At 46.6% G+C, this 23,988-nt stretch overlaps 1 protein-coding gene across 9 annotated transcripts in view; it reads right to left on the bottom strand.

Moving 5' to 3' along the window:
• Positions 1-23,573, bottom strand: part of PAX3 (paired box 3) — an 82,488-nt gene extending 58,915 nt beyond the window's left edge. For 4 of the 9 annotated variants that reach the window (XM_075031874.1, XM_075031876.1, XM_075031870.1 and 1 more), the window contains exons 1-4: positions 23,371-23,573; positions 22,229-22,464; positions 20,629-20,758; positions 19,793-19,927 (exon numbers count right to left, since the gene is read on the bottom strand). In XM_075031874.1, coding sequence (XP_074887975.1) covers positions 19,793-19,927; positions 20,629-20,758; positions 22,229-22,464; positions 23,371-23,455 — 586 coding nt within the window. In that variant the 5' untranslated portion in view covers positions 23,456-23,573. Of the gene's footprint in view, positions 1-18,795; positions 19,041-19,792; positions 19,928-20,628; positions 20,759-22,228; positions 22,465-23,370 lie in introns of those variants that run through there. The other 5 variants (XM_075031875.1, XM_075031877.1, XM_075031871.1 and 2 more) reach the window with 2 other exon arrangements.
• Between the last annotated feature and the right edge of the window lie 415 nt (positions 23,574-23,988).

Raw genomic sequence — 23,988 nt, 5'->3', positions numbered from 1 at the left:
CAAGCTTATAAGTCAAGCAGCTCCAAAAGAATTAATATTCATGTCTTTATTTCAAACCACTGTTCAGTTATAATTAACTGCTTTGCTGCTATTTTCCTGAACAGCTCCTATGATTTTAAATTAACAGCAAGACTGCAAAACAAACTGAAAAAAGCTTTAAAGATATTGCAAAAATCACTGCATTTTAAGCTAAGTGACAGACCACATTTACTCATTACTAACAGTTCATGGGTGGGGAAAATACTTTGCTCTAGTAAAAATGAGTACTTTCACTGTTTGCTGTAACAGCCTATTCTTTTACTTTTAGTGACTGACGCAGCCAGTGAAGTCAAAGCTAATACTCCAGGTCCTTCCTACCGGCTTTGATGCCTGCTATCACTGTATGCTGCTGTGCACAGAAACACTGCAGAAGACAACCACTGCAAAAATTGTTTCTTTACTTCATCCTACAAGAGGCTGCCAACTTCTCCACATCCCATGGACTAATTGCTGTGTGTAAACCAGAGTCTGAAAAAAAACAACAAAAAACAGAAAACCAAAAAAACCCCCACAACAAAAAAAGAAAGTGAAAATATTGTTTCTGACATTTCTTCACACTTAGCCCTCTAATGGACACTTTTTGGAGTGAGAACTTCTGGACCCCAGAGAAACTGGATATCTCAGCATTTGTCTTCCTTCTGGTTAAGAACAGAAAACTGAGTATGCCTTAATAACAGAAAACTGAATGGGAAAATTATTTTTAAATACATTCACCTTGTCTCAAAAGCAACAACAAAATAATTAGGCCTTTAATCTTCATTTTCTAAGCATAAGGGCTTAAAAATTAGAAATAAAATTTAAAAATTAACAAATAAAAATATTTAGTTCTGTAAAATATTGAAATGAATCATTTTATGTAGCCTGAATTCTTCCTTCCTTTTGTTTTCTTCAGAACACAATGTTGCCGTAATTGCCATGATTTGATGGAGTTTCATGCTCAATGGACTTGTATCTTCCCAGTAGAAAACAGTCTGAGATCTCCTGATCAGCACAACCTCCAAATAGTATTTAGAAAGATAATAGCACGAAGTATTTCAAAGGACACTAACAGTGCTCACATGGACTGGTGCCAGAAGAGTGTCGTAGAGGATATAGCCCAGTTTACTAAATTATCCATCACACAGAGCGTATTCACAGGATTGGATTTTGTTCGAAGCTTGGGGTTTAGGGTAGGTCGGTTGTTGTTTTGGGGTTGTTTGTTTGTTGATTAGTTTTTTTAAATTTGGAGACTTCAATGGGTGTTGACAGCAAGGCCTCCAAGCAGCAAAAGAAACTTTTCTTAATATGTGTAAAATCCTCTGTTTGCATCCTTTTACTAATAAAAGCAGGTACAGCTTTGCTTAAGTAGTTACAAACCCATCTATTGTAACAAATACATTATTTTCTTCTGGCTGCAAAAGCAATGTGCCTGGTGAGACTCAGGTCTGCCCCACTACTGCCCCAACAATTGCACAGTTTACGCTTATCTGCTGTGTACATCCGTATGCTTGTGCATGCAAAATATGACACAGGACCAACAAGCAGAAGTTACAGAGCATCATGCCTTAATATATGTAAGATTTCTTAACAATACATTCAGGGGACTACTATCAGATAAACACATACATCAGACTAAAGTGTGCTTTACTACCTTATTACAGAAGCTGCATTAAAAGTGACCAGAAATCTTTTAGGTTTACCCAAAATCATGGCATTATTAATTATATAAAGCAAGTTATGGAATTAAATAGAAAAAAGATCCTCTATAAACATCAGTTAATATACCCAAAGGAAAATTCGAAAAATAACTAAACCTTACAACACAGATAATCCTATACCTGGCAGTACATCCTGCAGGCCCTTGCTCAGGAAAAAGTCCTCAGTTGTTCAGACTGTACAGAATTATCCATAAAGCCAGATTCAGATCTCTTTTACACTGCTGAAAAGCAAGGGACTTCGACAAAGGAACCACTCTGATTTGATGCCAGCAGGCATCAAACCTGATGCCAGGACCAGAATCTGGTCTTAAAACATATCCTGTATTATGGCACTAATTCCTGCCAGTTTATTGGCACATCTACATGGAAGTACAAATTTGTAATGCCTCAGTCCACTATTTCTTGTTTCACAAGAGTAATTAGCTTAAGTCAGTACCTCAAATTATGCTGGTTTCCTCTTTGTAACCTATCAAAACATACAAAAAGAGATTAAAAATTGTTCTTTTACTAAAATTTTAATCAGTGATATACAGCAACTACAGAAGCATGCAGGAAAAAGGAGGTGATGGTGACTGAATCCAAGCGTACTGAACCTGATGCTGAGTTCTTTACACAGCTCTCTTCCATGCTGCAATCAAGGACAGAGACAGATAAATGCCCAAACTACTATTTGTGTAACACAAACTTGTCAGACAAATTTTCAGGGTTTTATTCAATTTTGATACCTGTAAAGACTCATTCTGCAAGTGCCTGTGGCACTTACGCCACAAGCGATGAATGTCTGATGAAAAGTGGCAGCAAAATAAGAATTTCTCCTGGTCCTCAGCTTTCCCCTATCTCAGTCTCTGGCAAATTTACAGTGTTTTAAATTAGGAGGAGGAATAGGGTAAAAATAATACTCTGAATTTATCTAGTACTTTTCCACTAGGGAAGTCAAAGGACATTTTATTTATTATTTTATAAAAATAAATAAGTACTTTGGAGATGGGAATACATAGACATGATCATGGTGAAAAATGTTATATTCAAATTGCAAGAGTATAAAAATGTTCCATGCAAGTGGGAACCAAATTCTCTCATTTCCCAAATATGTTTAAGCTCTGTACAGTTGATGCAAAACAAGGACAATTGTCCAATTCCCACTAATGGTCTAAGGCTGTCAACCCACAACAGAACTAAAATCCAAAACGCTTCTCTTTACTGTTGAAAAACTAAAATCCCACTGACAACGCTCTACTAAATCCAAGCCTGCTGTCCCATTTTTAGCTCTAATTCCTATTTATTCTTTCACCCTTTTCCCCAAAATGGAAAATAAATTTATTGTAACAGATTGTTCACAGACTTGATTTTCAGAGAGTTAGATGGCATTGCGTTATGACAAAAGAAAAAACATTAATAGGTTGCGGCATTGCGCATTTGAAATTTATTATAAAATAGCATCCTTTCAGATGACTTCCACAACTGCACATATCTTTGTTCTGTGCTCCCTGATGAATACAAACACCCCTTTGCTTTGGTAACTGAAACTCTCTCAGCAAGGAAGCTGAACTCACCTGAAATCATCAACGCAGTGGTCACCCATCTTTCTTCCACTTACAGAAATTTTCCTTGGAAGTTTTCTTCAATAGGTGTGTGAACTCTTGTGTAGCAAATTTAAGCCAATCAACACTAAGCCGGCTTTTCTCAGTTACCTTCCACTGATGGTTTCAAAGCTGTCTGTAGACTGTCTAGACAAATCATGTAATGCACTCCCAGCAAGTACCACCGCAACTGCTCCTATTGTGGGCAAATAATTTATTTTCAACCTAACCCTCACAGAAACCTCATTTCCTTCAAACAGCCTGACTGAAGTCAAGAATGCCTGAACATGTACAACAGGCTCCAGCCAAAAGACAGAGCACGCAAACAGAGATCTTCCACATCATCCCAAAGTTTTCTTTTCCATTCTTGAAGCCATCTAACTTGAAACAGTTACTGAAACACTTTATTGCCAGCTCATTCATAATTACTGGTTCTTCTTCCCCGCCGAATGCATAGTTAACTGAACGAGGGCCGTCATGGAAAGGGACTCAAATTGTAAGTCTGGCACAGCTAGATGATGAGGACAGGAACCCAGAGCAAGCACATAAACAACCACTGGTCTCCTCTTGCAGCACTAAAGCCCAAATACAGGCTAGCACCAAACACACTTTGAGAACAGCCTACCCGAGCCTTTTCCGATGCTCGGATAAATGGCTACATGCTTCATGAGAAAGGTGACCCAGTGGTCTCCTCCCACAGCTTTGCTTGATGACTGGCTCTGTGGTGACACAAGTCGTGCTCACTGATGCTCACATACCACTCCTGGATGTGGGCTGGCAGAGGGGTTGCTTTCTTGCCTCTACAAGCATTTCTTGAGTATTAGAGCTAAGATGTTGCAATATTTCTTTTGTTCCAAAAGGTGACTGTCTTTCCCTACCCCACTCCCCACAAAGTGAATCGGCTTGCATGCATCAGCAGGAGCATCAGCATAGTTTAGGCTTGTGGCACAGACTGCTCTGCTTTGCGGTCTTTGGCAATCAGAATTCCTGCTTTCTCCATTAGACAACCTCTGGTTTCTCTGTTGTGCCTCTGCTTTTAACAAAGATTGATGTGACACACGCAGTCCACTAAAGTAGAGGTACATTTTTTTTGCATGCCTCCGGAACACAGCGTTGCAGGTAACACTAGAACTGCTACTTAAATCCATTTCTAACCTAGGTAAATGACTCCAGACTGCTGCATTTAACATCCCATAAATAAATTCCTAGGTAAAAAAAGCTTTTAAAATTCACAAAATGAAATGACAATGTAAGGTCCTGTTGAAGAGCTCTTTCTGGATGCCATTTAGAGTTTCTATTTCCTATCACACAAGCATCCCCATTACTAACCCTGACGCTTTGCATACATACTGACAGACATGAAGTTCAGTGGCTGTTTTAATGTACAGCAGTTATATCCTTGGACTATTCATATTAAAACACATTGGGGCTATTTTCTCACCTTAAAGGCAATTTATAGTGTATGAATAATGACTATTTTTTGGAGGCAGACAGCTTCCCCTTCCATCTGGCGTGGTGCCTTCCCAGCAAGGCAGAAGTGGAATTTCCAAGACCTCTTTATGAATAAGCAATAAAAGACTCATAAGATGGGATAGTTTAGTAGCTTCCAAAAAGGCACATCAACTGGAGACAGAGATAGTTCAGGCTGGGTACTTGGGTTTGCACATGATCTATTGCTGCCTCTGCCACAGGAGGAGAGCGCCAGTTCCCAGCATGAAGAGTTCTCCCCATCTTACCTCAAGAAAAACCTGTCAGGAAAGAAAGAGCCTAGCAAGTTTTTACTTTGGCCTTTGAAGTTCTTCCTTGCCTGACTGATGCTCGCCCATACATAACTAGAAGAAAAGACTTCCATTGTGCCACTCTTTACACCAAGCGTATTATTCTCCAGACAAAAGCTTTCGAGTCTAACTTTTAAACACACCTCTCTTTAGGGTGTACTGTTTCTAAGCCATAAAATCTTTTTTGTTCATTAAAAAAAAAAAAAGACAGCTTTTCCCCCTTAGGCAATCTACTCTGCTTGTTAGTTTTCTGTATTACTTTTTGCAGACAGATACCACAGACGCACAGCAGTTAGCAAAAGAACAGCCAGTTCTCGTCCTCAGAAATACAGTATTTTTCCCCAGCATAGTCTCCAGTGGCTTATCCAGCCCAGCTTTAAACATGAAATACAACCATTGTAGGAACTCCCTGGTTTTAGACAAGACCTACTGAATAATCGCTCTCCCTGAAAACATCTCCAACATCTGGCTACTTGCTGCTATTTGCAGGGTCTGTGCGCTGGGTCAGGGCAGGGATGCAGGAGCAGGGCAGGGGGTTAAGCAATGAACATGCTCAGCACCTGCTTGCTCTCTGCCTGATTCTAATCAGTATTCTCCTCTCATGCCCAGGAATGCTAGAATTCCCCAGTTTCCTCAAAAAAACTGAAACTCTCCCCCCCCCCCCCCCCCCAGGAAAGTGGGGGGAGGGGGAGGTAAGAGAGAAAAAAAACCCTCTTCGTTTAGGGTCTGACCAAATATCATTAAAGACAGTGCAAGTCTTAGCATTAAATTCAATAGGCTTTTTTGAGGTTTATGAGAAATCTCACGTGCTTGACACTATTAACTAGAAGAATTAGTGGTGTTTAAAAAAAAAAGAGAAAAAAACACAAAACAAACCCCACAATTTTACTGTTTACTGATTGTAACACCACCATTTTATCTGAAACTCTAGAAATCAGTAAAAACTGTTTGTATCAGCAGCTCTAAAAATCAAATCTTGCCTTACTGCAAGTTATACTGCAGTTGCACATCTAAAAACTTTACTTTTCTTTTTTAAGACCTGTTGACAAGTTCAAGCCAGTCTATCAACTGGAACTGGCTCCTCAGTTTATTGGCTCATAGCTTTATGTCCAAGTCACTAGACTATTTCTGTCAGTCAGGAAAAATGTTTATAAAAGAAAGTACAGACTTCATTTTAAAAAGTTTAAAACCAAACCAAAACAGTTCATCTCTAATCAGTCTGTATAACACAAAATCCCACTACTGAGAAATGCATTCTGTTGCAACATACAAAAAAAGAGTGTTTAAAGCATGATATTTATCTCCTTTTTTTCTGCTCAGTTCATATTTCTATTTTAACAAGGACATGAAAAAAAAAAAATTTAAAATAAAATGTTTTAAGCAGCTATCCAGAAGTTACAATACGTTCTTAGCGAATGCAACAGCAACACCCAGTTCTAGAAAACAGTGCAAGACCTGCGTGCCCAGTCACAACCACATAAATTTCAAGCATCGAATATTTGCTTAGAACCAAAGATTATTTGGATATATTATTGAATAGATCTTCCACACCACATATTTGAGAAAAATGCATGCTATTCATGGGAAACCCAGCAAAACCAGCAAAAAAGTATGTATCATTAATTGCTGTACTCCAGTAAACACATTGTGGCTCCGAGCCTCTATGTAAATTGAGGCAACACCCCTGAATTCATGAACTTAATTCCAGACCATACTAGTTATTGATCTGCTTTTGCTGTAAACAATAGTAACAAAAGTATTAGAAATAAAAATGCTGAGTCTTGATCTACTTCATCAAAATGCACTCACCTAGTGCTCTGAGCCAGGGGTTGCAGGTTTACTCTGTTCAGTTAAGAAATGCTCCATGCCACGGGCCACTGGACCAGAGGGAACTCGCTGGCCCCTCTACAAACAACCTAGTGTTCCCCAGGTCTGCAACCCCAAAGTCTGGCAGCCCAAACTGCTCTTCCAAGGACAGGTTACAATCCCTTCTAGCCACAAAGCATTCATTCTAAAACATCATTTCATCTGGATTTGCAGTTTCAACAGATGAGCTATGGCAGCTAAACCTATATAGCACTTTTGATTTCTGGATCCCAGACATTTGGAAATACCATTGAGGAAGGAAAATATCATTGATCCCATTTCTAATAAAAAACCCCACACAAAGATACAAAGAGAAGATTTAGCCAAACAGGAGCAGCTGACAGACAGATCTCCTACATGCCAGCCCCTTCTCCACTGCACACACCGCCAGGACGCACAGCAACAGGAGGAAAAAAATAAAAAATAAGGAAAGCATAGAAAGCAAGAAACAACAGCTTCTTCCTGCTCTGGGGAATCATGGCCAAGCAGAGGCAGAGACCAGTAACCAGGGAGGCGAAGTGAGCAGTTTCATCTCAGCTGGCACCAGGCACAGGCAACACAGAAAGTCACCCAAGAAACACAGCGCAAGTTACACCAACTCAAACCAGTTCTCTTCCAAACCAAACCCAACTCTTCTAGCACTAATTTTGCCATGACCACTTTTTTTCTTGTTTGTTTGTATTTAGGGGTATCACTTACTTATAAACACATTAGTCACCAAGATCACTCTTTCCTACTCAAAAGGGGTATTAAAAAAGCTCCCTTGTCCCTCTCCAAAGATGCAGAACCACACTCACCACAGCCCCATCAGAAGACTGTTAAAGCCTATGGAAAGACGCCTTCGGCAGCCCCTTTCCCACAGCTGTGGGAACTTCAGCAGCAAACCAGAACCAGCTGTGCAAGTGGGGGGAAGCCATTGAGCCGAAATCACCAGGACCTAGGATGTCTACTCACAGAGCTGAACATCACCAAGTGCAAGACACCACCTCCAAAGCACAACTGTGATCACAACACCTCCACCTAGAGAACACAACAGTCCTGTGGAACCTTTAAACTTCACATTAAAAAAAAAAAAAACACAGAAAGCAAAAAGCACTTACAAGCTACCCAGAAGAGAAAGGCAGAGCAAGGAGCTCCCCAGGTTGGAAAGAGGGTAGCACCAACTCCCACCTGGGCTGGGAGCCACCCCTGAACTTAAAGGTACTGTACCCAGCCCTGAATCTTGAGGGGTCTCCTTGCTGCTTTGAACTCACACTCCGAGAAACACAACAGGTCTTTTAACCAAAGGATCCAGCCCTGCAAAACTGGTCCAAGGTAACCCAAGGGCACACCACCCCTCAAAACCCCTGAGGCTAAACCAGGAAGAGTAACATAGCAAGAAAACAAAGTGGGTCCAAGGACTTCTCCCTTTGCTGTCTTGGGAAACCCATCATTCTGCATGCCCTCCCCATACTAGCCAGTGGCCAAAAAATAAGCACCGCGTGGCCCATTTCTTTAATAAAGTGACTTCTCTGCAAGATTGGAAACAGACAAGTCCCTACTCCACTCTCTGATCACCTGGAGGATCTTTTTTTTTCCCTCTTATAGGACTTTTCTGGGGTGTTTTATTTTTTTATTTATAACTACCATTATCAGGATTCAGATACTAGATGTATTTAGGACTCTTATAATACTCACTCTAAATTTTTGTCTCTGATTTACTCTTCTAGGGCTGACAAGTCTGTTCCTGATGTCAGATTAAAAGAAATATTTATGTCATCAATCATCGCTCCATCTTTTTGACTGCCAATGCAGAAGTACGGTAACTTTGAATCCTGGCTTGTTTTAAGTTCTTCCTTGGCCAAGTGACCTCTTAAGAGTTTGGAGAAAAATCCTCTTTATGCCTGTCATAGTGTAGGGTTTGACAACCATTTGAATTAGAGCTCCTGATTTCTTTCCCAAAATTTCATTTGCTGTGTTGATTAGGATCAAAGGTTGAGGGGAGGAATGCAGTTTAGGAGGACAGAGCGTGCCTCCCCTTGTGAAACCCTTCAGCCAGGGAGGAGCAAAGATCAGACTCAGCAAGCAGCACTGCCTCCCATCCTGCCAGGACTGACGGAGCAGATTGGTTACAGAGCTTCTTGCAGCAGAGAGCCTGGGGTTTTGTTTGCCTTTTTTTGCTAAATCATGTGTTAGAAAATTTTTAAGTGCAGTTCTCTAAAACAGCTCTTTTTAATTTGCTCTGCTTGTAACATTTTATTTTAACTACGCTTACTTGCCATGTCAGAACACTTATTTACCAATGAAAATATATGTTTAGTGCTATGAAGTCTTGCTAAGTCTGAGAAAGTGAACGAGTTCCCTCAAATCTGAAATGTAATTAAACTTTCATATCAGGGCCAAATTCAACCCTAAGTAACCTGCACAGCCCTGCTGAGAGCAGGGGATCGTTCAGATGTAAAGCATGGTACAATTTGGTCTCAAGAACCTTTTTAAACATAGACAGCGAAGGAAATAATGAAAAGATAAACAAAATGTCTGCTGTATGCAGCCATTTTGCATTTTCACCAGGAGAAGTGAGCACCCCGAGAGCCTGCAATACTTTTTGCTGCTTGAGACCCTGCTGGGCACCAGCTCAGCACAGGCTGGCCCGAATGACCTGCCCCAGCACACACAACATGCAGTTTATGCCAGTCTCAACGCTGTTCAGAAGAGGTGGACAAGCAGTTAGTTTCAAGGGCTTTTCAACACGTAACACTGTATTTGTTGGAAAACAAATTGTGGGTGTTAAAGCAACAGGCATTTGTGTGGCTCTCTGTATAGCTGCCAAAAATTTGAGCATTTTTGCTTGATCCTGTTGATTTAAAAGGGAGCAGGTCCAATCAACTGTGCTAAACCAGGGATGAACCCACAGGGCTTTTTCCTAACTGCAACAACTATTGTACGGTCTTCTAACTAGATTCCTAAGTGCTTTCTTCCATTATTTTCCAGTTCCACAGACAGCAGCAAAGAACATGGTTAAGCCATATACCATACACGTAATAGCTACCATAGGCAGCAAGAGAGGTTAGAGGACACAATGCCTTTCTCTGCACTGTATGTATTAAAAATTTAAAGAAGAATGTACAGAAAAATTTGTAGACCTCCCTCCCTCCAAAATACCACACCATAAAGGTTTGATGACTACTCACTTAAAACATCACTCCTCATATAAACAGTCCTTAGTCAGACAACTTTTCTGGCTTTGGTGAAACTATTAGAAGTGGGAAAGTTAAATTCACAGGATGGTAGTTACTTGAAACTACGTATAAATACTGATGATCTAATTCAGCGTTTGCTCACAAACCAGCGTCAGTCCACCAGCTGCCGTGGAGTTAATCTTGATTTATACCTTGGTAAATGAAATTCCTGAGATTTTGTTTTTCCCTGAAATCCATACTTTGCAGGATTTCATTGTGAAAATGGGAAAACAGTGTATTTCACTTTCCATTTTCACATTTCCTTAGCTAAACACTTGCCACTTCTCTTTTGTGTGTCAAAACGCCTCCTTTCTGAAAACAACTTATTTTGCTGTTCACAAAACCAGTGGAAACCTGACTTCCAGCTAGTTCTGTGCAGGTTTTTTCTCACCACTCAGCTTGACCGGAGGGGCTGAGTAGGTGTCAGAGTCCTCACTGGGACACTGATCCCCCCCCAGCTCACACTCCAACCCTTCAGCACTTCACACCAGATCAAACAAATAGCCCTTAGGTCAAAATGAAAAGGAAGTCCTGCCACACCATCTTCAGTAAAAAGGGATTTTCTGTGGAAGCATTCCCTGCAACTCCCTTTTCCTGGTTTCTATAAAACCTGTCTATATTCATCTCCACCTTTCTCTGAGCCATTTAAAGACATAGAGATGGAAAGCAGTTTTAAGTCCAATTTGGTTACAGTATGTTGGTGCTACTGCCTCGTGGAGGGTATGTGGATTACACATTGGTTACATATTTAACAAAGGAGAGAGTAATTTTGCCAGAAGAACTGTAGTTGTTATTGCTTTTCTGGGCTGGTATATGGAACAGATCCTGATTATATTGGCATGAACAGTCCTACTTATTTGAATATGGCAAATAAGATTTGACGGGGGCTGAATAAGCTGTCTGCTTGCAGAAATGTCAGCTGCAGACAGTTTATTCCTCATACGATTCAAACCACAGTGATCAATGTGACATTATATCTGATAAAGGAATTACTACATAGTCATTTTTGGATCAGACATCCAACATGAGGCATGTCATAAATACGAAAATCCTTAAGACAGATCCTTATATGGACTTGTGCATGATATAAACATTGGTCATGTTTGGCAGAAAGCCTACATCCAGGCAAATATCCATTAAAAAAAAAATCAAAAGGTAGAATGTATATCACTGTCCTCACCGCAGCTCTCATGGAAACGAACAAGTTGTGTTCATGGACTTTAAGGAAATTTGTACCTAAAATGCTTTCAAAGAATTTTAGCTGTTAGTCTGGGGCAAAAAGTCTGCTAAAGTAGCTGAGTACCTGTAAAGCATGCATGGACTGGTATTTTATTCTGAGATAACCAGACAAAATGAAAGCTGAGTATTTAAGAAAGGGAATGAGAAAATGCTGATTTAAAAAATTCTGGTTTAGCCCTTTACTCTGCTGTTTGTCACTACAGCAGAGAAGGCTCACCCACGTAAAAATCAATGAGACATCAGGAGACGTTCTCCGGCTTTACCAGGGTTCTTACTACTGTTTGTGAAGCTAAATTTCTGTGTCCAGATATGCCAGTGGAAGTAGCAGGACCTGGATCTAATGCTCACATACCCTACAATTCAGCTGAAACTTCATATCATAATTACAAGCCAACATAACACATCCAGATTGCACAGCCTCTTCTACTGAGGATGTGGTGGAATATATTTTACTATCTCTGAAATAAGTACAGCTTTCTGTAATGCAACAAGGAACTGATTATTCTCTTGCTTGCTTTTCTGCACAGCCTGGCCAATCTGACTTTCCCCCCTTTTTTGAAGAGGAGCAGTACAACTATCCTCGCTGATACAAGTGAGGTCCATAAAATCAAAACTGAAGAAAATGCACAAAGAAATGCTGCAAGCTCGTTTGTGTCCCTTTATACTGAGACCCCAACCTGGAGAACTGGCTGGCTTCTCAAACTCCCTTTCTTTTATTGGCAGCCCTGGACCATTTATTTCCTGTGTGATTTGGTATACAAAGACAACTTTTTTTTTTTTCCTTTAGGCTACACTCTTCAAAAAGATTACATGCAACAAAATTAGTTTTATTAAAATTCAATTAAATACTACATATTTTACCTCTCATAATGGTAAAATTTCAGTGCCCTATATATTAAAAAATGAAGTGATTTAAACAAAACCAAATCCAATAATGCTAAAGAAAAATCCCCCACAAAATGGTAAGCGCATACAGTGCATACATCCAACAGACCATGCAAAATAAGGATTCCATTCAAATTTCACATCTCATTAAAGACAATTTGGCCATTAATCCATATGGGTTTAGGAGCAAAGAAGGATTTTCCAAGACAGATAAACTGAAATGATCCTCCTTTGATCTCCAAGGTTAAGAATCAGCAACAATGGAAGATGAACAACAAGGGGCAGAACTACTGGCCTTTTTATGTGCCACAATGGCATCAGCAAACAACTACTTAATCAATATTTGGCCAGGGACACTGAAAACTTCCTTTTCAAATTTTAATTCCTAGTTGTAAAACAACTGTAGGGCAACCAGCAAGATAAGACATTAAACTGACTGCTTAATTGCCTTTTACTGTCTTACTAGTTATATATGCACATTCTTAATAGTTCGTGAATCTTTATTTACTAGGATGAATAAATGACCTGTCAACAATTACATCAAACTCCACTAACTAAATAGTCTCGGCTCATGACACACTTTAACTCTAATGTGTCCTCAGTGAGTTTTAATTTCATTATGCTTCACTTTTTTTTCTAGGCAGAGTGATTTAAACTGAATTAGTTTAACAGCATGGGGCAGGAGTACTCCAGGGCAAGTAAAGTAAAATGCTGTGCTCACACTGCACTAAACAAGGTCTTGCGGTGAATTATGTTACTGTACATCATTTTTATTAGCCAGAGAGCTCAGCGTTTGGGGAACACTTGGAAGTATCCTGCATTTTTATTTATATATTTTGTTCTTTCTCTAGCTGCATGTGTTTGTTACATAGGATTTAAAGTGACATTTACATGGAGAAATTCACATTGGCTGGCTTGCTCTGATTTATTGCTTTGCGTTTCACTCAATTTCTTCTTAAATTAACCAGAGAGCACTTTGTAGTTCTGCTTCATTTCCCAATGCAGTTTTATTACACAGCTCTGGGGACTCGTGATAATTTATCACTATCAACTTTATTGGCTTCCCTCTTCTAAACCCTGTTCCAACCCTTATCAATAAGTAAACCTAATACTAAACCTTCCCCAAGTAAGTGTTACATAAAAGCTTCGTCTTTAACTGATACAACAGAGAATTACTATTCGAAATCAGACCCGGAAAATAATCTCTTTTAAGGATTTCAACAGCATTGACTTTTACTTTCAGCATTAATTGCCAATTAGTTTTTTATCTAATTAAAATCTCCGTCTGTCTGCCTGCTGATTCCATCACTACCTCTATGTAAACACAGATACAAGGATCGTTGCCCTCAATGAGAGTTTTGCCAGAGAGTTTCACTCGGGATTAGAGTTACACTCTTGTTTAGTGGGTACTTTCTATTAACAGAACAAATTTGGGCCCCATCCCTGCCTTCCCTGACCCACTGAGTAACTTTACACATATGAATAGGCCCTTTGAGTGGGACTCTTCACCATTACCTTCATGTAATAGGTTTGCAGAACTGAAGGTCTGAGACCCAATCCAGTAAACCCATTTTACATCCTAAACCTGAGGATTTCCCCCAGAGCTGCAGTTGCTCAGCACATTACAGGGTTGGTTTCAAAAAGAGCCTGATCTCTACCATGGTAAATTCCTACTGACATCAAGGATTTTGCAATCATAGGAGAATCCAGAAAGCCAAAGATAAAAACCACATTTTCAGAGCAAGTCCTAGCCACACCAAAGTCAACTGACCATGTTTCTTGTCTCAGCCTTTCCAGAATGACACTGTGTAAGTCTAACTGATTATTAAGATTTTCAGACCAAACAAATAAAATGCAAACTTGGGTACAAATTCAAGTTAATCAACTGCTGCGTGTCTGAAGTGATCCTGATATTTGCTAAAATAACATTTGCCTTTGTTCTAGATATATGCAATTAGAAAACTGAAACGGATGCCCACAGCGGTTCTGTTTGAATGGGCGCTGACTTTTTTTAAGTTGAAGAAAGTGTCCCTAAGATGGCAAAACATGCAAACCCATTAATGAAAACACAGTTTCAAGAAAGGGATGTGATTTGTCTATGTACTGCTTCAGAGAGCCGCTGCTAGACTGAGTAACAGCCTTTCTTCCCACAGCTGGAAGTATTACTAGTGCTTATGTAAGTCGATTAGCCTGCAGTTAGTCTGACAATTAGCACTCTCCTCAAAGTCCCCCAGCTTGCCTTCAAGACAGGAGGGCAGGGGCTGCTCCTCGCATCTCTGGAGCAGCAAATGCCGCTCTGAAGTCACTCAAAACACAAATATTTAGCACCTTTCTGAAAATGCTCAGCATGCTGGGACATAGTGCTCTTGCTTGATGGTGAGGTCATTATTGATCGTTGAGGTCATCAGTTATTATTATTAGCTCAGTATAATGGTTTGGAAATGGGAGCCTGGCCCAGAGCCCCACAGTGACAACGGGTCAGGCAGAAGAAACAAAACTGGATTGGGCTTGCGTGGCATCGCCTACATCGATTTGCACTTCTGCGGCACCTGGCTTTTCTGTGCAGGGCTGGACTCTCACACAATATTGAGATATGAGGAAAGGAAGGGGGAAAAGACAGAAGATACTGTTAGCACTATCTGCCTTGAGCCAAATCCTGGAGTCACTGGGGAGTTTTTCTTAATTAAGCACTATTTTCTTGTCAGCTCTGAGAGCCTCAGAAACAAAATTCTGTTCGAGTTACACGAGCCGATTTCTTAGACCTGCTAGTGACCAAATATGTAAAGTATTGTATGAAATTCCAGACCCAAGAAGATGATTGCCTGCAGCCACAGTCATCACATTTCATTCAATAAGTGAATCTTTACTGGGAACATTGAGCAAGGGAACACGTTGTGCTTCTCAGCCGTAAGACACAACAGTTATTTCACACGGCGAGCGAGTCCTCTTACCGCTGTGCCCTGGGAAGGGATGCTGAAGCAAAATCACGACACACCCTGCATCAGAAAATCACAACCAAAATCTAACTCGGCGTCTGCCTTGTCCCATGCTCCAGCCACTAACCCAGCAGTCTACGATGCAGAAATGAATGGGATGACTCAAACTGGTATCTGGTGCCTGCATGTTAATCCTGTCCCTTAGTGACTGCCTTTATTAGTTTAACAGCCTAAAAATAACTGGCTGCATGATACTGACCAACCCTAATCAAAACATCTGCAAGCCCATCTAGCCCGAGCTACCCTGTAGATCACGTGCCACCACTTCAAAGCCTGTGCATCAAGTCAGTAATTGTAACATTGCATCTAAATATTTAAGCTAGGGGCTGGTAGTCGCGTGTCCCATTTACAGTCAGCATCTGTCCTCTAATTCCATTACAGTACAAAGCAAAAATGTTTCCCAAAACTCACAAACAGGAAAAGCATCACACAGCTAGAGAAGCAGCAGCAGCTTGAACTTTCTAGCTGCTGAGCAGGGCTTTTGTGCTAAGGTCCCTTTTTTCCCCCCCTTCAAACTCCCCACATACACACACAAAAATAGGGGTGGTGCCGAAATTGTATTAATGTGAGCCTCAGGCACACAGAAAAAAAGAAAAGAGGAAGGGGAGGGAGAGGGGGGAAGGGTTTGGTCCGAGATGAAAGTAAGAAGGAAATAAAGGAGGCAATTTAGTCTGCTGTAGCCTGAATTGCTCTCAGTACAGCCAAGGGTAGAGGCTTGGGATGAGTAGGGCTCTTTTTGGACGGGTGCGCATGACTGGGGGAGGATCCGCCGGGACAGGGCCTGGGGGCCAATTCCGCCGGCCGGGAACAGAGGCCCCCTTTGAGGCTGGGCGGGGGGGTCCCGGCCCCAGCCCCAGCCCCAGCCCCAGCCAGCGCCGCCCGCTCGCAGTGGGCCCAAGGACCAGCTCTGCGCCCCATCGTTTGAGTGCTGAAAGCCACCGGTTTCTGCCAGAAAACAACAGCTATCTTATGAAGGGGGGAGTTATCAGATTAGTCAGCAAACCATGCCGCACATAACTCCCGCCAAAGGTACAAGCGACTCCCTCTTCTGTAGCGGTTATGCTAAAAATATGCCCTGATGTGCCATATAAAGGCACAAAAGTTTCTCTCTCGTGTTCTTTATTTATGGCTTATGCCTTTAAGAAAAATTTAGCACGCATGCAGAAATACACATATGCTATTATAGAACTAAAAGCTTCCTGATACACACTGTGACAATCAAGGTTTTCTTTAAATATACATCCAAAACCGGGGTAGAGGGTGACACTGACAGACATGCCAAAATACAGCAAAGTGGGCTGCACGTGTGGCGTCTGTAAACACTGGGAAGAGAATCATATTTAAGAGTCTGTGAACAGAGACTGAAACAGAATCACAGCAGGGCATATGAAAGTTTACCTACGCCTATATATGTGATGGGAGAAATCCCAAGCCACATAATACACTGTTTCTATCGCACATTTTTCAAAAATATCAAGTTTCTCTTCTCTCTAATCCCACTCTGCTGTAAGTACTCCCCAAATCCCAAATCTTGAATTAGCTACCAATAAAATTACAATTGTTATCCTTGCCCTCAGAAAAAATGCCTCTCACAGAGTTACCCAAACACTCACAGTGAGGAGAGGGATTTCAGGCAACGTAAGCAAATGTCCAGCACTAGGCGTGTGCTGCCAAGTAGGAGAGTGACTCCCTGCTCCGCGCTCAGGCCCAGGATTTGTGTTCTGACCTATCCCACAGCCTTCCCTTACATCTCCCTGCACCCACGCTCCTGCTGCTGGGATACCTCGAGCTGAGACCAGAGCTACATCAATTACTCATAGTGCAAAAGACTCTGCACTTTTTTCACTCCATAACGTGGAGCACTCCCATGGAGAACACTCAGCGGTGAGCTACAATGTGAAGGTTTTGCTGTGCACTGCAGGGATAACCTTCGGACATACTACAAGCAACCTAAGTGCCGGAGAGGGCATCCAAAACACCCTGTCAGCGGGCACCCTCTGCCGCACCGGGCATCGCAGCCAGGCTGGTGGGCACTGGCAAATATGATCCTGCAGCATCAAAATCCTCAGGACTGCTGCCAGTTTATTTCAGTAAGAGGGAAGGATCTGACCTGATGATTTTTATAGATGGAGTGAAATTGAAGCTCCTCTGCTGGCAATGGGAGTTGAAGCAGAACCTTTTTTGTTGGCCAGATACAGAAAGTAGTGGTGGACTTATTTCAGAGTTATTTTTGTCTTGTAATGGGCTCACTGGTGTGTTGTTCCTATAGTATCACACTATACGTAAGGCATGTGTGTGGTAACAAATCCTTTCTTGAGCAGCAGCTCTCTCACACTGCAGCATCCCGGCCACTCCAGTAATAAGATTAAGCAACAGCTTGCTAGTCAGGGAGGGGGAGCAGGCGTTGCTGCGGGGAAGAGCACGCTCTCCCTCCAACTGCCAAACCTTCCCAGGCGCTGTCACAGAACAGACGGGATTATCAAACTGCCGTTTGCACAGAACTGCCCGGCCACGTTCATCCAGCAAAAACCTGCGTGCGCAAGGACAGGATAGGGCTGCGCTACCGCATTTAGTCAAGGGGAATTCTGCCACCGATTGAACTCAAAAGAAGCAAAGTAGGACACTCATGTCTGCAGAAAGTGAAGGAGAGGGTACGTCAGAGGGCAGAAGGCAGCCTCCTCATACGACCATGCTGTGGGGCATGAGCGAGCCCCCATTCACAGGAAGGCACCGCCAGCCCCAGTGCTTTTCCTGCAAAAGTCTTGGGGCTTGCCCGGGCTGGAAGGTGGCAGCTGTGCACCCAGACACTGATCTATGGTAGATCAGGAGCCCCGCTTTAAAGAGCGGAAAGTCAAAGAAAGGAAGACTGCTTCAAAGAGAAGTACAGGAGTGGGTTATATTGATAATAATATTTTTTCTCTTGCTGTCTCTATGAATTACTCTTGGTTCCATAAAGCAGGTCTATTGTCAAGGCTTTCTATCTTCTGTTTCTAATCTCTGCTGAGAAATTCAGGAAGGCAGAAAAGCTAGTTATTTTAACAACTAGGGCACTGAGTTTAGCTATTTTTCCCTTGGTGAATGTCCCTCTCAGAACAATCCTCTGTTGAAGGAGATACTGGAGGAAACTCTGGACCCATCACATAGGGGCAGCTAGAATGGGCAATCAAACTGTGCCTTCTGGCCTTAAAATCTCTTAACTCACTAGCATCTGCATGTTTGTATTGCACACATCCATGCAAACACAGACACACAGAAGATGAGGCTTCCCTGAAAGCTTTAATAACAGTTAAAAACTAAGTTTTGACAGTGTTTCTGGGTTTGTTCCTACACAAGGAGATATCCTACTGTTAAAGAACAGGTTTGAGTTGTCCTTCTTGAACAGCACTCAGCATCTCTAGATGTCTAGAAACGCTAGAAACATTTTCTAGGTAAAAACAGCTACTTTATCCACAGTGGAGAGTCCATAAAACTGCGTGGACCATCAGCTATTAGGGGCTCATTGAATAATTCATCCCTCATTGCAAGCCCATAATGTCTTTTCTCAGCCTTTTGTGGGGCTGTTTTCTCTTCCTTTCTCCTTGAATTATAAAAAGGTTGCCTTCTTTTGTTCACATCAAGCTGCTGCTAGCTGAAGCTTTGTCTGAGCAAAGCCAAAGTGTGAGTTTCAATGGACTCCCCCCTCTTTGTTTTCCAAGTTCATCTCCAAGTGTAGATTGTGTATAGAAGGCCTTCTTTGTAAAAGCTGGAAAAGTTGTACAAATGTTTGACCAGCTCATTTGGTACTTTTGTCTCGCCTTCTCGGGTGCCTGTGCATGTGCTGGGCAGCCACTTCCACGCACAGGCCGCCCAGCCGGGCCCTCGCCTGCCCCTCCGCTCCGGCCCAGCCGGGGAGCAGGGCACAACTGCAGCAGGGGCAGCGGCTGTCCCCCCCCCCCCCCAGCAGCCCTTCGCCTCCGCCTTGTTCAGGTTGCAACCTCGCCGCAGCCCCTGGCCAACCACCAACACAAGCTTTTCCCAGCAGCTTTAAGAGGAGAAGAAATGAAATGTGCGGCTCCCTGCCCTGCCCACGGCTGCAGACGCTCAAGACTCCGCAACCTGTGGCTACAACCGCCCCTTCTGTGCAGCTGCGGCATTTTGATCGGCTTGGGCTGGGAAAGCGGCCCCTGCGCAGCCATGCCGGGGGCTGCGCAGCCAGCTCCAGCCCTCCCTGCTCCCTGGCCCCCATCCCTGCTATTGAAAGCCAAACCAGTGGCGACCCCCATCTTCACCCCCAAGTCCGCGCCGTTCCCACACTGCAGGGTCGTCCCAGTGGGGGAACTGGACGGGGTGGGACGTGGCAGCCGCCCCGTTGGGGCTAGCTCCTCACCCTACACCTCCCTCTGCACTGGCCCCAGGACGACCTCCGGGAGAAGGGGAGTGATACCCACCAGCACCCGGGGCTGGCACTGGCCGGTCCCAGGGCTCCACCGAGCGTGGGGGGAAATGGGACTTTACCTCTTTCACTGAGGATGCCGTCAATGCTGTGCTTGGCCTTCTTGTCGCCTTCCTCCACCTCCTTCCTTTCCAGCTCGGCCTCCTCTTCCTCGCCTTTCCCAAACTTGCTCCGCAGGATGCGGCTGATGGAGCTTACTTCGGGGGGAGCGCAGAGCTGTGACCGGGCTTGTCCCCAGCAGCCCCCCGAGGTGGCCGGGCCGGGCCGGGGAGCAGAGCCCCGCATCAGTGCCGCTGCTTCGTGTCCCCCCTCCCTGGCTGCTACCAGTCGGGGCTTTCGGGGGGGCGGCCGCCCGCTTGCCCCCCCCGCGGGGGTTTCCACGGGGCACCGTCCCGCACCGCGCTTCAGCGCCGGCACAGCGGCCCCGCAGGTATTCTTTTGCCCGATTCCGGGCAGCGGGTGATGAGAAAAGCCGACGGACACCCGCACAAGTACCACGCCGGCTCCGTGTGCTCCCCCCCGCAAACAACCCACCGGCACAGGGAGCTGCTCCCCGTCTCCCGCTTCCGAACCCCGGGTCTCCGGCAAGCCCCGAGCCCTCCTGCGGCAGCGGCCCGGCGGCGACGGTGGGGAAGCGGGGGGAGGAGGAGGGGAGGGGGATGCAGTTGCGATTTAATTGAAAACACCCCCGCCGAGCGCAGGAATCCTCCCGGGACGCCTCTGACGGTACCAGCGTGCTAACGCCGACCGCTTCACGGGCACCAGCCCGGCCCGGGGCTCCGCTCCCGCCGGCTACGGGGCTCGTCCCGGGTATCGCGCTGCCCTCCCCGTTCCGCCCCCGGCCCTGGCCCTCCGGGACGTGTCCGAGCCGCCCCGCTGCCCGGGCGGCGCCCCGTACCTGACGGCACCGTGTTGCGGTCACACACCCCGTCCTTCAGCAGCTTGTCCCGGATCTCCCAGCTGAACATGCCCGCGTTTTCCCGCTTGTATTCTTCGATTTTCTTCTCAACGTCCGGCGTCGTCACCTGCTTCAGTAAAGACAAGGCGAGCGGGCACAGTCTGCAGGGCCGGGCGCGGCCGCGGGAGCCCAGGCTGCCGCCACCGGGACCCCCGGTGCGGCCGGAGCCGACACGCCGCCGCCGCCGCGCCGACCCGCACCGCCGCCAGCGAAAGCCGGCCCCGGCCCCGGCCCCGGCCCCGGCCCCGCGTAGAAACTCCGTTACAAAACGCCCCGAGGACGGGCAGGTTAAAATCAGAGGCGACGTAATAGGTAACGACGGGACCGCATAAGACGAGCAGCCCCGGGGCTAAACGAAACTTCCCAGGAAATCCTCCGGGGTCACAGGGGAAGGTGGGATCGAGCCCTCGGCAAGAAAATCCCCGAACTAGGCAGCACCGGCTGCCGTGCGGCCGAGAACAAAATCCCGGCGAAATTCTGGGTCGCCATTAGAGCAGGACTCGGTGTCAGCGAAGCTCCAAGTCAGTAAAGTTTCGGCTGAACAAAGTTTGCAGCGACAAATAAAAAGTAGCGTAATAAAAACGCTGAGAGGTCCGAGCACCAAGAGGTTTCTTCGATGGCCTCGTGATTTTAAAATAAAGCCGAATTCAAACAAAACAAAGGTCTCCCGCCTGGGAAAAGCCTTTCGTTCGGGTAACACGCTTATAAAAAAACATTTCTAGTCCTAACACCGAAAGGGAAAGTTCAGGCACTGCTACTTTAGAAGCAACAAAGGGTAAAAAAAAAAAAAAATCTAACAGCAACTTTCAACAGAAACTCAAGCCTTTACTTATTTTTTTGTGGGAAAGAAAAGCTATAGTAGAAGGAGGCGGCTAATCTTGAGACCAGCATCCATATTTGTCTGCATTATTGTGAGAGCAAACTTTTTAGCGGTGTAGCTATAAATCCACGCAGCTTTGGAGTGGACAGAAAAATAAACAGAGCAGGAGAAGGAGCAGTAGGCAGGCAAACAGACAGGAATACAGGTAACTTTTTTGCGCTTCGCAACGAAAGAAGCGAGGGCCCGATCCCGCCGCGCTGCGCAAGCCCTGACATATGACCGATCGCTTCCCCGGTCCGTCCCGGCCGCGCCGAGCCCGCCCGCGGCTCCCGCGGGGCTGAGCGTGGGACACTCGGGGCTTTGGAGGGCCAAGCGTTCAGAAAAGGACCCCTTTCTCCCTAGTTTCGTTTGAGAAGTTATTTTTTTAAATAGCGTTTTCTTCACTAGAAGAAAAAAAAAACTGCCGCAAAATCCAACAATACTTTTTAAAGCCTCGGAAAGTTTCCGAGCAACAGGCGGGGATGCGGCAGGCGGTGCCGTGACCGGTGCGTGTCTGCGCCCACCCCCGGCCACCGCATAGTCCCCCCGGCCCTCCGGGTTGCTGGCCCCCCGCCTGCAAACCCCACTGCCAGCCACCCTGGCCTGAGTCCCGGTCGGGCCTCGCTCCCCACCGCCGCGGCCGGGGTTTGCCCGGCTCCGGACCGGCGCCGAGGGGCTCACCTTGGGCTTGCTGCCGCCGATGGCCCCCGGCCGGATGGAGCCCGTCTCCTGGTACCTGCAGAGAATTTTGGAGACGCAGCCGTGGGACACTCGCAGCTGGCGAGAGATGACACAGGGCCTTATGCCATGGTGGGCCATCTCCACTATCTTGTGTCGGATATGGTTGGGTAAAGGCCTGCCATTGATAAACACTCCTCCGAGCTGATTGACTCTGCCCTGGCCTAGAGGAGTAGAGACTAGAAAAGGAGGGGAGGGGAGGCAGGAGGGGGAAATGGCGTTAACGTCTCCTTCGGATCCTGCTGGGTCTTTTTTTTGTTGTTGTTATTGTTTTTTGTCGTTGCTTTTCTGTAAGGCAACTCGCCGCCACCCGCCCCCGCCCGCCCAGCCGCCCCGCAGCGCGCCCGGGGCCCGCCGGTCCCCGCGGAGCCCCGCGCTGCTGCCCCGGCAGGCAGGGGAAGGCGGCGGGGCGGCTTCACCTGTTGCACTCGCACCGGAGAGCCGGGTTTCAGGGCTTTCCCGGCTCCAGCGGAGGAGGGGGCAACCGGTGCGGGAAGCCCGCCGTCTCCCCGGGCGGCGAGGGGGCCGGCGGGGCTCCCGCACCGCCGCTGCCCGGAGGAAGAACCGCCACTTGCAGCGGCCCGGCCCGCCCGGAACAAGCCCTCGTTTCGACAGTTTCTTTGGATTTCGTCCAGCTCGCTTTCATTTGGCTTTAGTTTTTTTTTTCTTCTACCGCTTCTCCCCCCACTTTTTCCTAACTTTGGGCTCCCCAAATCACTGCCCTTCACTTTGCGAAAGAGCGGATTCAGGGCCCGCTCACACCGCCGACCTCCCGGTCGGTTCCCCCCGCTCCCGCCGGCCGGAGGGTACGGACCGCTCGCGGGGTGCGAGGCCAGAGCCGCCGGCGGCAGCCAAGCCTTCTGCGCAGCGGCCCCAGCCATGCCCGTCCCGGGACGAGGCTCTGCTCCAGCCCCGCCACAGGACGGCGGCTCTGACAGCCCGGGGGCGTCAGCCGTGCGGCCGCGCCGGGGAGCCCTCCGTGCGCCGGCTCTCGGCGGGCCGGGGAGGGGGCTGCTTCGTTCCGGCTTCCCGGCATGGAGCAATCCTCACTTTTGCGAGGGGGAGCAGCCCGGGCGCGGCCTTACCTTCCAGCGGGAACCCGCTGCGGGGGTAGTTCTGCCCGGCCCCGGGTCGCATCATCCTGGGGACAGCTCCAGCCAGAGTTGTCATCGCGGCGGCGGAGGCCCGACAGGGTTATATCCAGGTGAGGGCTGATCTAGGAGAGATCCGCGCTGTCAGTCGGTCCCGCCGAATCAGGAGCGGTCCCGGGAGGGGGTGGGGGATGCCGCCGGGGGGCGGGGAGGAGGCAGCTCCGCCGCTGCCCCTTTGTCAGTGACCCGCGCTGCCCCGCACCGGGAGGGCAGGGGCCGGGGCCGGGGTTGGGGCTGGAGCCCCGCCGGGCGGCGAGGCTGGGTGCGGGGGAGGGAGGGCGGGCGAGGGGGGGGGGGCGGCGGCGCTGTCCCCGGTGCGGCGGCGCTGTCCCCGGTGCGGCGGGGAGCGGCAGCCGCGGGGCCGGGAGCATTTATCGGCTCCGTCCCCGGCGCGGCTCCGCGGCGGCGCCGCCGCGATTGGCCGCCGCCGCCCGGCCCGGCCGCGCCGCCCCCGCTGATTGGGCGAGCGAGGCGGCTCTCCCGCATCGCCCCGGCCGGCGCGACGGCAGCGCGACCGGCACGGCCCGGTATGGCACGGCCCGGACCGGTATG

The sequence above is a fragment of the Buteo buteo genome, chromosome 7 (genome assembly GCF_964188355.1).
Source record: "Buteo buteo chromosome 7, bButBut1.hap1.1, whole genome shotgun sequence".
In the NCBI taxonomy this organism is placed as follows: domain Eukaryota; kingdom Metazoa; phylum Chordata; class Aves; order Accipitriformes; family Accipitridae; genus Buteo; species Buteo buteo.
This window is presented reverse-complemented; position numbering and strand designations above follow the sequence as displayed.